At 41.5% G+C, this 17,070-nt stretch overlaps 1 protein-coding gene across 1 annotated transcript; it reads right to left on the reverse strand.

Annotated features, from left to right (window-relative positions):
• Positions 1-336: 336 nt before the first annotated feature.
• On the reverse strand, positions 337-16,046 carry ralbp1 (ralA binding protein 1). Its single transcript, XM_034104319.1, is given in 15 exon segments — positions 337-2,079; positions 2,576-2,696; positions 2,785-2,906; positions 3,066-3,176; positions 4,356-4,487; positions 8,012-8,173; positions 8,651-8,929; positions 8,931-8,966; positions 8,968-9,005; positions 9,745-9,970; positions 9,972-10,001; positions 10,036-10,155; positions 10,158-10,237; positions 13,289-13,594; positions 15,958-16,046. Coding segments are annotated over 14 exon segments (2,007 nt in total). The 5' UTR covers positions 13,542-13,594; positions 15,958-16,046; the 3' UTR covers positions 337-1,782.
• Positions 16,047-17,070: the final 1,024 nt, after the last annotated feature.

Raw genomic sequence — 17,070 nt, forward strand, 5'->3', positions numbered from 1 at the left:
CTTCTTGTATCCGGTCTTTTTCTGGCGGTGTATTTCCTACTTGACGGCGCATCTACTTTCCAAATCGGAAACCAACAAGCTTGACACAAAAACAATGGGGTGGTTCCACTATCTCTTGGCCTTTAGATACCACTGGCTTGATTCACAGGCTGACAATTACGTGCTTCACTTCCTCAAAATGGATGCAAATGTTGTGCAAATGTTTTATGTAAAACCTCCTCAGGTTGGGAGGGGACATAAGTATTTGAATGTGTAATGGCAAATAGGAAGCACTAAATATAGACTACACATCCAGTAGACATAGTTGACTAAAAGGTAAACACTAGGGTGTCAGAGAAGGAGACAAATATGCAGTACATTTATTAGATCGACATTTTATTCTTCACAGCATTATTTTGTCTGCAACAATAAGCTACAAAAAGCTTGGAACAATATGAAAATAACCTCATGAGAAACTTCTGAGCCCAAACTAGCATGTATTCGTTTCAGTCACAGGATTAATAACACGGAGAATCATGAGTCCAGATGAGATTGCTTGATTTACCCGCAACCAAAGCAGGGGCATTCACACTAGCAAACAGGTCATTAATAACGAGACAAATAACATGACAAAACACAAGAGCTGAAAATACAGTGTTTGCAATCTTACAATGATATACACAAACGGTAAGTTAGTCAGGTCATGCCTCTGCTTTAAATATCACTGAACAATGACAGTACTTTGCGAGTCATGGATCAGTTGTGAAATGCAATGATTGACTTGAAATCTTGAGGGTTTGTTTTGCTCACTTCCAACTGATGCCATGAACAATAACTCAGAACATCAAGTAAAAAAAAAAAAAAACATGAACAAAACCAGACAAGCCTCCGTGTCTCTGCACAATAATCATCACTACAGATTTGATGTTTCATCATTAAACCTTGTTTGTGCAAGAGAGGCAGAGAAGATGATTGCACACCACTGCAAAGTGTAACTGTAACAATGCGGCCTCCAGCTGTTTGTCTACATTTTCCAGTGATGATTTATCTTTTAGTTGCGCGATTGTTTGCCGTTAATAGTTTTCATCCACTGGTCAGTTGAGAGGTACAACTCCACTGTGCTTATGTACATCTACCGTTCAAAGAAAAGAAAGCACCTACGATATATCTTTACATAGTCATATATTACTAAAAAAGCTGTAACTTAAAATCAATGCATTTTCCGAATAGTCATCGTATTCTTCAGAATACTACTTAAATATATAATATATAGACAGACCAATCATAAATTCTTCATTATTCAAAGAGCTTTTGTATTAGTGGTTCTCTGGCATCTTCGGTTATGGCACAGTGGTCTCGCTCCTAATGTCTAATTTGCATTAAGGTGAGGGACATAGTGAGATACAGGGACTATGGTGTGGTCTTTGTTTGTTTCATGACGTGGAAAAAATAAACGTTATGTCTGATACTGGCAAGGTGCCTGCCTTTCTTCCTTCCCTACCTTACTTATGAATCCCTTCATTTCTCCATACAGGCTTGGCACTGTGGATTTGATTCGCTCCACCTGGTCTTTCGCAATAGAAGCCACTTGTCGACAAGAGCTATTTTAATTTGTATTATTATCATTTGTGTTTGCATGGAGAAAAAGAGAAAACAAGTTGTGTGATTTCTGCTTAAAGAGTCAGGACGCCTTAGACATACCAGCCACTTGGTGGACACTATTACTGACGAACTCCAGCAAAGTGAGACTCCAGTGACTCTACAGGACAACTGACCAGAGACGTACAGCAGCACCAACACGTCTCACATGTTGGTGTCCCTCCTGTCTTTGTTCGGTGAGGGTTTTGAAGGATCCTTAGCTGCTGCTTTGCCATTGGCTGAGGCAGCAACTTCTGCGCCAGCGACAACAACGGAGCGCTTGGTTTGCTCCTCTGCGCGGGGCTCTGGGCTGGGCTGAGCGGGCAGGGGTTGCTCTGCCGGCGGCTGGACGGTCAGCTCCTGCTGCAGCTTGTGGCTCTGCATCAGGCGGAGCTGCACGCGGAGCTCCAAGATGGCTTCCTGCTCCTCGTGGATGGCCTGGTTCAGGTGAGTGTTTTTGTTCTACAAGGAAATAACACAAAGCCAGTCAACTGTCATGTTTTGTTTTATAATGCTCAGGTCCATATTTTCAAACAACATCCTCAGAAACAGCACCATGTGGGACATTCTCAGACTAAAAATATAATTATATAGACCAAGACTAATATTCCGAGTGTTTATGTGGACTATAATCAGAACTTTACATACTTGCCACAATTGTTAAGATAATGAATGGACTATAACAGACAATATACGATAGGGCTGCACAATTTAGAAAAATATTTGATAACTTAAATTTGACTGTTATTTTAAGATTATTATTCTCATTTGTATAGAAAAGCATATCATAAATGATGATGGGTCTGTAGTACAACACATTTTTTTTTTTTCAAGCCAAGACGTTTATGCAGCACAACAATACTTTTATTTAAAAAAAGGTATTTTGATACATTTTGCCTTTAAACTCTTTTAATATACTCCATTTTGTCCACTAATCAGCACGTAACATTTGGCTCACCTCCAGTTCCTCGTTTTGCTTCTGCAGGTCTTCCAGGATCATCTGCAGCTCTTCCTCGTCTTCACTCTCGCTTTCACTGTCCGACGAATACTCCTCTGTCTCACTGCGCCCCTGCTGCCGACTGAGGAACACAACGCTGGGTTATAATTCAGAACTTTAGTTTAATTTTAAATATATTAAGCATCCAAACATTTCCAGTCTTTCCTCACCTCTGGATGTCTGCAATCTCTGCCCGCAGTCTCTCGATTTCCTCCTTCTCCGTGGCAATCTGTCTGCGCAGCACCTGCTCCAGAGAGATCAGCTCCTCCTGCTCCGTCAGGATCTCGTTCTCCTGATTATTCAGAGGAAAACACAACATGTTTCCATCTCAGGTTGGCTTACTGGGAGCTAAGAGCAAATTGAACTGTAGATACAATTTGAATTAGATCATTTATAAAACAATTGATTTTTTATTAGACACTTGAGTTTTTTGTGTGTTTTGTTGACTCACCTGTGCTAAGAGGAGGTTGATGACTTCCTCCTCATTCTCGGTCATTTCCTCTTTTGAAACATCTTCCTTTGAGAGGCTTGCTATCTCCTGGGCGATCTTAGTCTCACACTCCTACAATTCAAAAGGAGGAAAGATAATGAAATAAAGCACTATGTTCAAACTTTTCTTTTTTCTTTGTGAACCTTGCAATGTTCAAACTTTTATCTTTTTACATTGATTAAGGTCTATAGAGAGGCGAAGTCCCGCCCATCTACTTAAAAAATATGTATTGAAGTCAATGGAGAGAGAAAACTTATCTTTCGATCACGTTTGAATTGTGCCACGAATTACACATATGATGTTTGTCAATCTTAAAAAAACATTTCCATGTCAAAAAAGTCACAGTTTGTCGTAAAACTGTTGAAATATAAGACTATGAAAAATACGCAACTAGAAAGACTACAAATCCCAGAATCCCGGTCCCGCATGCTGGCTCTTACGGAACCGACTAACTCCCCTTGTGTGTATGTACAGCTCTCAACGTGCCCAGACTTGGAGTGATTTTCACCTCTTTTAATACTTTTCGCCTCATTCCGAAAGAAAGAAGTGAGATGTGCCAATGTGACGGCCATCTTGGTTTGTGGTGCGAGATGGGAGATGTAGTTCATTGAGCGGTTTCACACAAAAAAAGTGTTACTTCACAGTTTTACGACACATTTATATTTGTTTAACTTGCAAAATTATCTTTTAAATTGACAAACATCATATGTGTAATTCGTGGCACAATTCAAACGGGATGGAAAGAACATTTCTCTCTCCATTGACTTCAATACATAATTTGTCTGAAATAAGGTCCCATGGAGCTCAACCGGAAGGAGAGGGACTTCGCCTCTCTATAGTATTGTTGTACTAAATTGCATTATATGGTGAGATGTTTATCTGTGTGCTTTATGTGTATTCACATGCAGTTCAAGCACGAAAATGTAAATAAGTGCAGTGATCTAAAGTAATACAGGTGTAAATATTGATATCATGTTAATAACGCTCCTTTAATTGTAATAGTTCTTTTTGTACACTCTTGAACAGATATGGTTGCAGATCTCACTAACTTTTACCAAAAAAGGAAACAAAAGAACCAAATAAAGATGAAATGGACTGATTTTAGTTTTTTCTCGAATTTTCTAAAGATATTGCAAAAATTGTCAAAATCTCATATCTTGACAGCGCCCCTCTCCATATATTGGTATGTTTTATCACCTATTGAAATAAAAACAAATATATATATACACAAATATTGTATCCAGAACCAACCTGGCGTTTGGCCTCCCTCAGTTTGCGTTTCAGAGCAGTCAGGATTCTCTGCACCTCCCAGAGCCGCTCCTCTTTGGACAAGTCCTTCACCCCCGCCTGCAGGTCCCTGTGCAGGCAGTTCAGCAGGAACTCCTGAATCACAAACATGTTGATGTTCAGTTGTCACTCCAGAGCAACTTAAAATGATCGCAATAAAAAAAGCTAAATGGTCTTAATTACAGCAATAGCTGGCAAACTGAAGTCAACGTCTATGCACTAACCTTTAAAGGTCCCCTAGTATACTGTTTCTCATCAATATATCACAGCTCTCAGATATATACAAACATGTCGCTGAAGTGTTTGGCTCCAAACACCAAACAGATCATTGCAGCATTACCCATAATCCCCTCTGTTTCAGCCCTGTTTCAAAAGTGCTGATTCTCTGTCTGTTACTTTAGATGAAAATAAGGAGCCCCTCCCCACGCCCCTCTGAGAGACATTTGGTTACAAAGAACACAATGGTGCTCTAGGAGGAGATTCAGGTGATAGGGGGGGGGGGGGGGTTACCTTGGTTGCTGATTGGCTAATGGTTACTCAAGACAACACATCGTTATGACATCATAAAGTGTCCAAAATCTGATCAGCTCATTTTCAGACAGGTTTTTATAGAAATGGATCAGGACAAAAAGAGAGAGAATCTTTGTTCCTGAAACTTTCAGAGTCTCTTTCCACAGAGGGGACACATGTTGATGTAGAAGAGACATGAAGAAGAGGGGACACATGTTGATGTAGAAGAGACATGAAGAAGAGGGGACACATGTTGATATAGAAGAGACATGAAGAAGAGGGGACACATGTTGATGTAGAAGAGACATGAAGAAGAGGGGACACATGTTGATGTAGAAGAGACATGAAGAAGAGGGGACACATACTGATGTAGAAGAGACATGAAGAAGAGGGGACACATGTTGATGTAGAAGAGACATGGAGAAGAGGGGACACATGTTGATGTAGAAGAGACATGAAGAAGAGGGGACACATGTTGATGTAGAAGAGACATGAAGAAGAGGGGACACATGTTGATGTAGAAGAGACATGAAGAAGAGGGGACACATGTTGATGGGAAAATACATGCATGTTTAAAGGTCACCTATTATGCGAAATCCACTTGTTCATGTCTTTTCCCATGCATTATGTAAAGGCAGACATTCACTAGAAGGAAATCAAATAAGGATACAGATCGAGTTTGTTTTTAGGATTGCCTTTCACAAAACCCCTCATGTAAAGTTGAAGATGGTAGCAGCAGGTTATGCATCTCCACTTTTTGTTTAATTTGCAATGTTTTACATGATCAGGCATATATATATATATATATTAAAAAGGACAGGAACCTCTGGCACATGGAGAGAAAATATGAAGTCCTGGTACACTGAGTAACAGAGGCAAAGATAAAGCACTGCAGCAGAAGCAGCTTACTTTGCTAAATTCCTGCTGCATTGCTTTGCATCTACTGTCGGACTTTAATCCCTAAATATAGTGTGTTGCTTAAGGACTCTTTAGGCAAGTTGCAGCTTCTCAACCCACACATTTATGTTTTTAAATAGTTTGTTCTGTCCCACAAATACTCAAAAACATATTCTATTCACAATAAAAACACAGTGTAAAAACGTTGAGGAATAGTGAAGGGTTATGTGAATCTGTTTCATGCTAATCAGATAGAGAGTGGTATCTCTCACTGATTAATATTGTAGGAGTCATATGTTAAATGTATAATTTGATATATTATGTATATATACAGTGGGGCAAAAAAGTATTTAGTCAGCCACCAATTGTGCAAGTTCTCCCACTTAAAAAGATGAGAGGCCTGTAATTTTCATCCTAGGTATACCTCAACTATGAGAGACAAAATGAGAAGAAACAATCCAGAAAATCACAGTCTGATTTTTAAAGAATTTATTTGGAAAATAACAAAAGTTCATCTCAATACTTTGTTATATACCCTTTGTTGGCAATGACAGAGGTCAAACGTTTTCTGTAAGTCTTCACGAGGTTTTCACTGTTGCTGGTATGTTGGCCCATTCCTCCATGCAGATCTCCTCTAGAGCAGTGATGTTTTGGGGCTGTCGCTGGGCAACCCGGACTTTCAACTCCCTCCAAAGATTTTCTATGGGGTTGAGATCTGGAGACTGGCTAGGCCACTCCAGGACCTTGAAATGCTTCTTACGAAGCCACTCCTTCGTTGCCCGGGCGGTGTGTTTGGGATCATTGTCATGTTGAAAGACCCAGCCACGTTTCATCTTCAATGCCCTTGCTGATGGAAGGAGGTTGTCACTCAAAATCTCACGATACATGGCCTCTTTCATTCTTTCCTTTACACGGATCAGTCGTCCTGGTCCCTTTGCAGAAAAACAGCCCCAAAGCATGATGTTTCCACCCCCATGTTTCACAGTAGGTATGGTGTTCTTTGGATGCAACTCAGCATTCTTTCTCCTCCAAACACGTCTAGTTGAGTTTTTACCAAAAAGTTCTATTTTGGTTTCATCTGACCATATGACATTCTCCCAATCCTCTTCTGGATCATCTAAATGCTCTCTAGCAAACTTCAGACGGGCCTGGACATGTACTGGCTTAAGCAGGGGGACACGTCTGGCACTGCAGGATTTGAGTCCCTGGCGGCGTAGTGTGTTACTGATGGTAGCCTTTGTTACTGGTTCCAGCTCTCTGCAGGTCATTGACTAGGTCCCCCGTGTGGTTCTGGGATCTTTGCTCACCGTTCTTGTGATCATGTTGACCCCACGGGGTGAGATCTTGCGTGGAGCCCCAGATCGAGGGAGATTATCAGTGGTCTTGTATGTCTTCCATTTTCTAATAATTGCTCCCAAAGTTGATTTCTTCACACCAAGCTGCTTACCTATTGCAGATTCAGTCTTCCCAGCCTGGTGCAGGTCTACAATTTTGTTTCTGGTGTCCTTTGACAGCTCTTTGGTCTTGGCCATAGTGGAGTTTGGAGTGTGACTGTTTGAGGTTGTGGACAGGGGTCTTTTATACTGATAACGAGTTCAAACAGGTGCCATTAATACAGTTAACGAGTGGAGGACAGAGGAGGCTCTTAAAGAAGAAGTTACAGGTCTGTGAGAGCCAGAAATCTTGTTTGTTTGGAGGTGACCAAATACTTATTTTACCGAGGAATTTACCAATTCATTCATTACAAATCCTACAATGTGATTTCCTGGATTCTTTCCCCCCATTCTGTCTCTCATAGTTGAGGTGTACCTAGGATGAAAATTACAGGCCTCTCTCATCTTTTTAAGTGGGAGAACTTGCGCAATTGGTGGCTGACTAAATACTTTTTTGCCCCACTGTGTATATATATATATATATACACATTGTAATCCGTTGTTATTAGTATTATTATATCATTTATTTAAACCAGCCGTTGTAAAATTGACGTCACAGCCGACAGCAGCTGCTTGTAATTAGAAGGAGAAAAGAATCTCGGAGCAATATCGTTTTTTGACCTTTGTGTTTGTACCGATATCTTTTGTAAATAAGTCTCTTTCCTGAGACGTATTTTTGTTGGAGTCAAGCTTATTGCTACTTGTGGATATACACACTTTTGGATTAGACGGAACTACAAATATGTTTGAACCATTTGGCTGCAGAGAGCCTGAGCTCACCTGTCGTCGGATCTCCTCCTTGACGCTCTCCTGGGTCTCGGGCAGCGCCGGCATGGTGGCCATGTTGGACCAGCGGAGCGGCCGCACCACCGGCTTCAGGACCACGTCTCCAAACAGCTCCCTCACGTGTGTGAAGAACATGTAGAGAACACGGTTCCCGATCTGAACGCAAGGTAAACAAATAAGTAAACACCAGGGACACAGTGTGTGATGTGGTTTGTATGATGTTTGTCAGACTGCAGTAAAACTAAATATACATCATCTCTCCCACACATTCCTGCATATTGACAGATTGAATTGAACCCGGACTAATTCATGAAGAGAAGTGTTTGTTTAACAGTGGAGTTGCTCCTGCTGCTGTTAGTTCAGAATAAGTGGAGCAGCCACAGAGCGTCCCCTGTGGGAATAAATCAGACTCACTAAACTAGGCCAGCGTTTTAAAGATGAACCGGCTGTTTGATCCAATAAAAGCTCAGTTGGATAGTTGCTAAGGGGATGTTTCTTTTCCTGGAAGTACACTTGAGCATGATCTATTTTCATGTTGACGGTTAGTTTGCCTGTTGCTCTCTTTCTGCAACATGTGTGTGCTTCTCCCCTTCATCTCCTTTTACTCAGCGTGATCTTTGCATCCTCTCTGACCTGTGTGGTTGGGTTGAGGACGATGGAGATGTTCTGAATATTCATCTTGGTGTCCAGCTCCCGGGTGATGACGTGGTCCATGTGCGTGACGAGCCAGGAGAGGAGAAGTCGGCTCTGCGGCGGCACTTCGGCCAGCAGCCTGTGAAACTCCGCCATCTTCTCGGCCTCCACCTGCCGACCGCAGGCGTCCTCCAAGCGCTGCGCCAGGTCCCGACCCAACAGGTTCTCCGGCAGCTCGCGCAGGAGGTACTGCTTCAGGAGGCTGGCCACCGTGTGCGGGGTCGTACTCCTCCAGGCAGGGGCACTCCTCCCGGTCGGTACGCTGCTTTCAACTCATCCACCTTGGACTTCATACCTGAGAGCGAGAGAGGTCGAGTCAGTCCAATGTTGAGGTATGTTAGTCATCGGGGATTAAAGCAAAACATTATCTAGTTTTGGGTTTTAAAGCACGTGTTAAATGTGGAGTTACAGCCTTTGTATCTCTCCTGCTGTTCTTTACTGCACCAGTGAAGTGGGGATGCAACCTAAACTTTATTTAAGTACTCAAAGATCGTTAGTGTTTTAAGGAAAGATGCTTTTGAAGAGCTTTTTTATTTGTAGTCTGTCTTAACCTCATGTCAGTGCAGTCTTTAATCTATTAAATAAAACTGAATGCAACTTTTTTTGCAAAGCTTGACTGAGTTTTAAGTTTAAATAGTCAATGATCTTCATAACTTACATTGGTTTGAATGTATTAGTAAAAATACAACAACAACAACACTTCTTTAATTTTTCATAGTTAGTGAACCTCCATGATAATTTGCATTTGGTTCATTGACTGTCCCCGTTTACATTTCAAGAAGTCTACAAGGCAATAAATACGTAGCACATGTAGTGCCGAGAATATGGTTTAACATCATCAATTATATTTATAGATTATGTAGAGTTGATTGTATTGATACACTATCAAGCTGCTTCTCGCCTGGTGGCGTTATAAGTCATTCTACATACTGACACACTTCTCACTTCGCGCTTTCCCCCCCTTTGGATTTAAATCCCTGAGTTATCCCTTTTTGCAACGCGATAGAAAAATCCACATCTCAAAGGGTGTTTACCTGAAACTCTGTAGATGCCTTCACACTTCATGCCGTAACTCTCGATGTAGTCCACACACTCTCTGAAGACGGCGGGCAGCTGGAGGCCGTCGTACAGAGCCGTCCTCTTCACGGCTTCAGTGAGCGGCGCTCCAAAGATGGGTCTGAAGGTGGGGACCTCCACCGGGACGGGCTCTGCTTCTGTTGTCGGTTTCTTCTTCTTCTTCTTCTCCTTCCATTGTTTCACCCACGTCGGCTGCCGTCAGATCCTTTGATTTCTTATCTTTGGCGGCTTTGTCTTCCTTCGGCCGCCTTTTCCTTTTCTTCTCTTTCTCTTTCTCCTTTCTCCTTCTCCTTCTCCTTCTCCTTCTCCTTCACCTTGAATTCCTTCTCCTTCTTCTTGGAGAAGCTGGGTTTCTTGAACACACTGGATTCCCTTGGAGCGCTTCTATCTTGGACGGGCTCTCTGCTTCGGCGGCTGAACTGTCCTCCTGGAAGGCGGCGTAGCCCTCCGCTAAGAGAGAAAAGAAAGGGTGGGAAGAAACCGAAAATAGGGTTAGATCTGAGGGAGAAACACCCCCGTTTCTTATCCTCTCCTACGGCAGAACCGTGATAGCAGTGAGACAGAAACAGGAAAGGGAGACGAGTGAGAGAGAGAAGATAGCAAAGGAGGGGGAGAACGGGGACTGCAAAGGAGGTCAAGCCACAGATTTAGCAGAGCTCCCCACAGCACCTTTTGCCTCATCAATGTGGAAATGAACATTGAGTTATATACGCTTTTTAATGTAATTCAAGGTTCATACACTTTTTCACCAATGACTTCTCCATGGACCTTACCTCACTTTCCATGACCAACCAAAATGACTCTTTTCTCAGCGGTAACCACTGAAACGTTTTATTTTAACATGGAACATGAAATAAGGTCTGCATCTGAAACATTGTTCTCCTATCTAAGACAATCCAATAGTAGGACTTACTAGCTTCTACACGCTAAAGCCCACTAGTAGACTAGAGGGCGTGATTGTAAAACTTCTCACCAGCAAATATACCTCTTCAGTTAAATGCCATTTTACGTTTTATTACTATACGATACAGTATTATTATCGTTATAGTATTACTATTTCGGCGATTAGATAAATATAATATTATTTTGATGCAACTTTGGTTACATTTCCAAAACTTTGGGAAAAATATTGTTTTCCATGACTTTTCCAGGGCCTGGCATTTTGAATTTCCATGACTTTTTTAATGGCCGTAGGAACCCTGGTAATTAAATGTGATTCACGGTGTGTTGCAGGAAAGTAATACGAGAGCCGGTTGAGAGGTCAAATTAAAAGCCAATGATTGATTGACTCACCCTTGTTACGAGGTCAGCATTGTTTAACTGATGATTTAAAAAGGCAAGAGTCCTTCAGCGAAAAACTGTTTGGGTCTCCATGCTGCATTAAATTAAGATATTGAATCACTCACTCAAAGTCTGTAATCCTTGAGAAGACTCGCGACTCTCAATGTGTTAGAAGAATTCCTCCGACAGCCCTCAAGACGGAGTTCAGGTCAAACCTTTTCCTGACAGCTTCTCCACAGTCAGAGACACTTTGTCTCCTCTTGTTTTCTCTACTGTGGTTCCCTTTGTTTCACATCGCTGCCCAAAACACACCTTCACTCGTCTCTCTCTGTGGGTGTGCTCTGAACTCTTCCTCTCTCCCACCACATCCTGGTGATAGAGCTAAATACAGACATGGAAATATCCTGATACTGGACCGTGGACAATGAGCCTGCCTCAGTCAAAAACATTTCTCAGTAAAGGGACATTTGTCAGAGCGACAGACAGCTACAGCCAACGGATGGAAAAGTGGAACTGCGATGACCTTCCACAACATTACAATCGTTTTCATTCTCTGCTACTCTAACGCTAAGTGACCTGAAGTAGATGACCCGTACTTGTTGGCTCCCAGATGGGATAGGATAGGGAATGTGAATGTCAACAAATCCGATAAAATAACTATTTCCTGTATACCACAAAACATTTACAAACACTTAAAGGTGGGGTAGGTAAGAATGGAGAAACCAGCTCGAGTGCGCTAGAATTTGAAAGTATGCAGCCGGAAAGAATCTGCCCCTTCCTTCAGACTTCCTTACAGAGCCCCTCCTCCAACACACACGAACACACACATGACCAATGAGGGCACGAGATAAGTTTGTGCACAGATGGAAGGCTGACAGGCAGGTAGGCCATCCAGTTACTTTAGCCGGGCCGGCTCAGATGATTGGTCGTGCTTTTTACTGGAAAGAGCATTCCATGGAATATAACAAAGTGTTTCTGAAGTGAATGACCTATAACACCTTTAACTGATGTTGCTCATGTGAAAGCTTTGTTAAAGATTGTAATGGACGATTTCTTAAAATGATGCCCATCAATCCATAAGTATGAATTTGCCTGCGATACGTATACCGACTCATATATATATTTTGCATGCAAGTTTGACTAAATGCTATTTCAGAAGTATAAGGTATGTCATCATAGTTAAGGTGTTAATACACTCGAATTAACAGTGTGAAAATGCATTTACAAGCATTTAGTGATGGGCAGATCAACATCAAATCTATGGCCCATTTCCAAACCGCCCCCTACACCCTACCCCTCCGTTTGCGCGTTCACGCGGAGGGTCCGCCATATTGAGGGCTGTTCCAAAGCAACGAGTGTGGAGGAGGAGTGGGCTCTCAAGCCCTCAAACAGCGAGTCTGCAGCGGTGCTGACTTGAGACAGGTCTCTACCTGACCGGAGTCACGCTGTGTGTGTCCTCAGGAAACACGCTGTTAACAAATAGTTCCAGCAAAGATCCACTGATAAACTGCGATGTTAACAACCTCATAATAACCTCATATGTTTTTAACTTAGGATCATACCTGTGTTTAGTCTAGAAAAAGGTAAATGTGTGCATTTTATTATGAAGTTGTGTATATTTACAGACCGTTGCAAAAACGAAGAAGCTTATAAACATCAGGTTTAAAACTAAAAGAGCTTTACAAAACACAATGAAAGATGTTTGGAGTTTTATCTGAGTTATTCATTTTGTCTAAGAGATGCTGATTTGAAACCGTTGTTACATACAGTTACGGCACTTCCTGTTTCTGCCGGAGAGAGGGGAGGCCGTCCCAAAGCTTGCTGCTGTATTTACTCCCTCCATCTGACAGGAGGGAGCCTCGTTGAGCTGCGAGTGTGGCTACAGATGGAGTTCACTCCGTCACAGAGGGGTAGGGTCGAGCGGGTGGTTTGGGATTGGGCCATATATCCTAGTTTGCCATTTACTTAGTTAATTCTTGCTATTTCAAACATTTTGTACACCCAATATTTGTTATTTTGTTATGTTCATTATAGAAAAGTATGAATACATCTAAATAAATAGTAGGATTAGATGACCCAGACTTGTATCACAAAGTCACTTGGAAAGTTCTTCCCTGAGCCTTCAGCCCTTTCTCTAAGCTGACAAAGATTTGGCTTACAACATTTCAGTAAATGAAAGTGTCCATAATAAACCCTCGAGCTGAAATGACAAGATCTTACTTCTCTTCTCCTTCTTCTTGAACTTGTTCTTCTTCTTGCTGTGCTCTTTGTCGTCGTCTGAGACGTAGGCGTCCGGGGCCTCGTGGTGATGTCCATCGTGCGGCGGCGAGGGCTCTCCGGTGCGGTACAGCCCGGGGAACTTGGTGGGACTGATCTCCTCGGAGCTGGGGGTGCGCGCCACGCCCCCGGGGTGCTCCGCCCGGCGCTGCTCTCCAGGGCTGCTGCTGCTGGGCGGCAGGAAGCACTCAGTCATGGCTGCTGGGGCCAAATCACTCCTCCGACCGGAACATCACCTCTCCATCACACCTGCAGGGGGCGGGACAAGAGATTACAATAAAACGACCCTGCATTCGACTTCTCAAATGACCTGGGTTCAGTTTGCGTACACATACTTTATACATTCCTCCCGCTTGTTGTTAACACGCTATCTGACTCTTAGGTATGAGAGAGACGGTCGCCGGGTCTGTGAGTTTTTATAGATTTGAGTATTTGTTGGGGAAATACTGAATGTACTCTTTCAATATCAGAGTACACATGATAACAAAGGCCCTACGTAGCTGTGTACATGACAGGATGTTTGATTACCTAGAAGAGCATCAGGACTGTTTTAGGCATACGATGTGATTAACATGAATATTCAGCCTCTATGGAGAGAGACATATGACAAGCATGCTCATTTCTGACGTGGGGGTAATCTGAACTAAACTGCTTTGAACCGGTATTCCTCCATCTTGTGACTGTGTAACTCCCTCTCTTGTTTATCAGCATGTGAAGGACACTGTTCAGGAACTAGTTGTCCCAAATGTCTCAGTGTGTGATGACTACTTCCATTCTTGAGAAGATAATAAATACATGTCTCCTGATTATTGAAGCTCAAGCCGGTGACGAGTGATATTTTTCTAACACCCTGCATTCGACTTCTCAAATGACCTGTGTTCAGTTTGAGTACATATACTTTAAACCTTCCTCCCGCTTGTTGTCAACATGCTATCTGACTCCTAGCTATGAGAGAGATAGTGGCCGGGTCTGTGAGTTTTTATAGATTTTAGTTTTTGTACATTTCTTTTTGTGTGGGCGTGTTGTAATAAAGATTATAATTGAACATACAAACTATATAATGAACTGAAATAGCCTTACGGTAGTATTTTCCATAAAGATGTGATTAATCAATTGAATTGAAATTGAATTAAAAAAGGGTTGAACAATAGATACATTTAAATGAATACATTAAACAGTTACTCTGGCCCTATTATGAATCTGCTCAGCACAACCGAAGTGGCTTATAAGTAACTGTATAAGAGGACATTATAGCACCACACATTTAAATTACAATATTAAGAAGAATATTTAAACGAAAATCCACACATGTTCTCAGCGGTATGTGCCTCATCAAATAGAGTGTGGGCTTCAAAAAGAAAATATTGAATCCAAAGTTAGATCAGGAGGACAATGGCGTTGTGAAGCAATTAAACACATTGAAAAACTTGTGACATTGTAGAAAATCTCAGAGTTAAAACTGTGATAAATAAATATATAGTCCATTCCTGCTTCTTCTAGTTTTGACTGTATGAACAGATCACATGCAACAATAACGTCTACCCACCAGATGGTGCTCTGGCATATGCATTTCCACACAATTCGACTTCTCATTCAATCAATTCTAACAACCTATTGTCAGCTAAATCAAAACTACTCTAATATTATCATCCATTCCAGTACAATGATTGCATGCATACTAGTGAAATAATTGCATGTATTCTGATGCAATGTAATCTTATTCTAGTGCAAATCACAAGTATATATTTAATGTATTTTAAAACTGCTGTAGCTGCTTTTCTGCTGTAGTTCTTTGGCTTATATAGTGGTGTTTTCTTGCGTCTTTTAACTCTCCTGATCAGGACTAACACCACCATGTCGTTGAATACTTTGCAATGATAAACAAAAAAGGCTCAGCTGTCAGTATGTACATGTTGTAGGAAGAACATTCATTTACGTAATCACTGCAAAGGGTGTGGTGTGTTTATAAAAAAATAAGCTTCATTTACTTTGCTAATCACTGTAATATAGTTCCTCAAACTGACAGTACATGGAAGATATCATCTTACATATCAATACAAAACAATAACATACATGTAAGTGGTTTGGCTTCAAGAAAATCGCTGCACTACCTAAAAGACACAGGTGATAAATGATGCAAAAATAACAGCTATTTGTTTCCTAACACTGACTTAATTGAACTCTGGACACCCAGCTGTTTATTAAGTCTGCCTGACATCTTAATATTCATTCGCTTTGGGCAGATTATCCTCACTATTTCTTATCCTGTCCTGTTTATATAACACTTGTGTTAACACAACCACTCACATATCACCACCTTGCTGTTAAAATACGCAATGTAATCCCTGCACTGATGTGTATAGGTCAATTGACATAAATAACATTAAGAAAGTAGAAGCTCTCCTCTGAATGGAGGGGCCCATCATGCTAACGTCAGTTCAGCTAACCTGCTAAGCTAGCTCATTAGCCAAGCTGTACGTCACGATTAAAGCCGCTGTTTCCATCAGACAAAACCAACATAAGATCAAAAGTAAACTACATTTGCTTAACTGTATTTCGTAACCGCTGTACTGTCATTAAACACGCAAAACACAAAAGACAAGAAACTTTACCAAAAACTATCCCGTTCGGTCAGTTTCAGAGTGGAGCTTCCGCTTGTCTGTATTCTAAATAAACCCATCTGCGCTTGCGCGAAAGCCGAAATGCATGATGGGTGGTGTAGTTCGAACGGGTACGTTTGTTTTCTTCCCTTTTAGGGTTTATTGGTGGTCGGCAACCAACGATTTTGTGCATCAACGCCACCTATTGGACAGGAATGTGGAGCATTGGAAACAAAATACATTTCTCTCAATCATATCTGTTGCTTTAAAGAAATTACAAGAAGATTGTATATTTATTTTTGTACTATAATGTTCTCCAGTGTAATAATGCTTTTTTTCATAAATGTATCCTGACATTAATAACCTTATGTGTTGTCATACCTGCTAAAGCCTATTAAATACTCTTGTTGGGTTTAATCCAGTGTTTCCTACTCTCAGATCATTTCTTTTTTAGATGCTTTTGAATACTGGAAAGATGTTTTCCTGTTTCGCTAAGGTGTCATTATTTTAAGTTTTGATCGTTTTAACCTCTGCTAAACTGTATTTGTGTGTCAGTTAACTGTTGTTTTGTTGTAAGTGAGTGAAAATTGAAACATTTCATACACAATATCCTGCCTTCATGCGACTTTCCTGACCTACCTTGGTTCTCTCGCCACAAATGTATAGTCTATGTAGGTTTCCTTACCCCAGAATAATCTGGAATTCATGAAGAATGTTTAGGCTGTGGTCTCATTTTGATCTTAACCACAAGTGTGATGTTATACAAGCCTGCGTACAAGAGAAACTGTCAAACAATGTTTTGAAAAGCAGCTATCATCTAAATTTGATGAAACCACGTGCTATTCTGAATCATGTGTACTTTCCCAAACTCTGCGGTTACACTCTGGCGGTCATCCGGACACATGAAACACATTAGTGCTCTGATCTTTGTTGGCACCATCTGCTCCAAACCCACAGCTGCAATGGCAAAATGAGGTCGTGATTCAATATCATAAAAAAAAAGCAAACAAGGTCTCATTGTGCAGCCGGCACATTGGTCCGTGCAAACTGCAGTCGAGTGCCAATTGGGAACAGAATCAGTGATAGGGAACCCTGCTGCCTTTTGAGAACGCACGGGCATCACAA

Source organism: Pseudochaenichthys georgianus, chromosome 17, assembly GCF_902827115.2.
Source record: "Pseudochaenichthys georgianus chromosome 17, fPseGeo1.2, whole genome shotgun sequence".
Lineage (NCBI taxonomy): Eukaryota > Metazoa > Chordata > Actinopteri > Perciformes > Channichthyidae > Pseudochaenichthys > Pseudochaenichthys georgianus.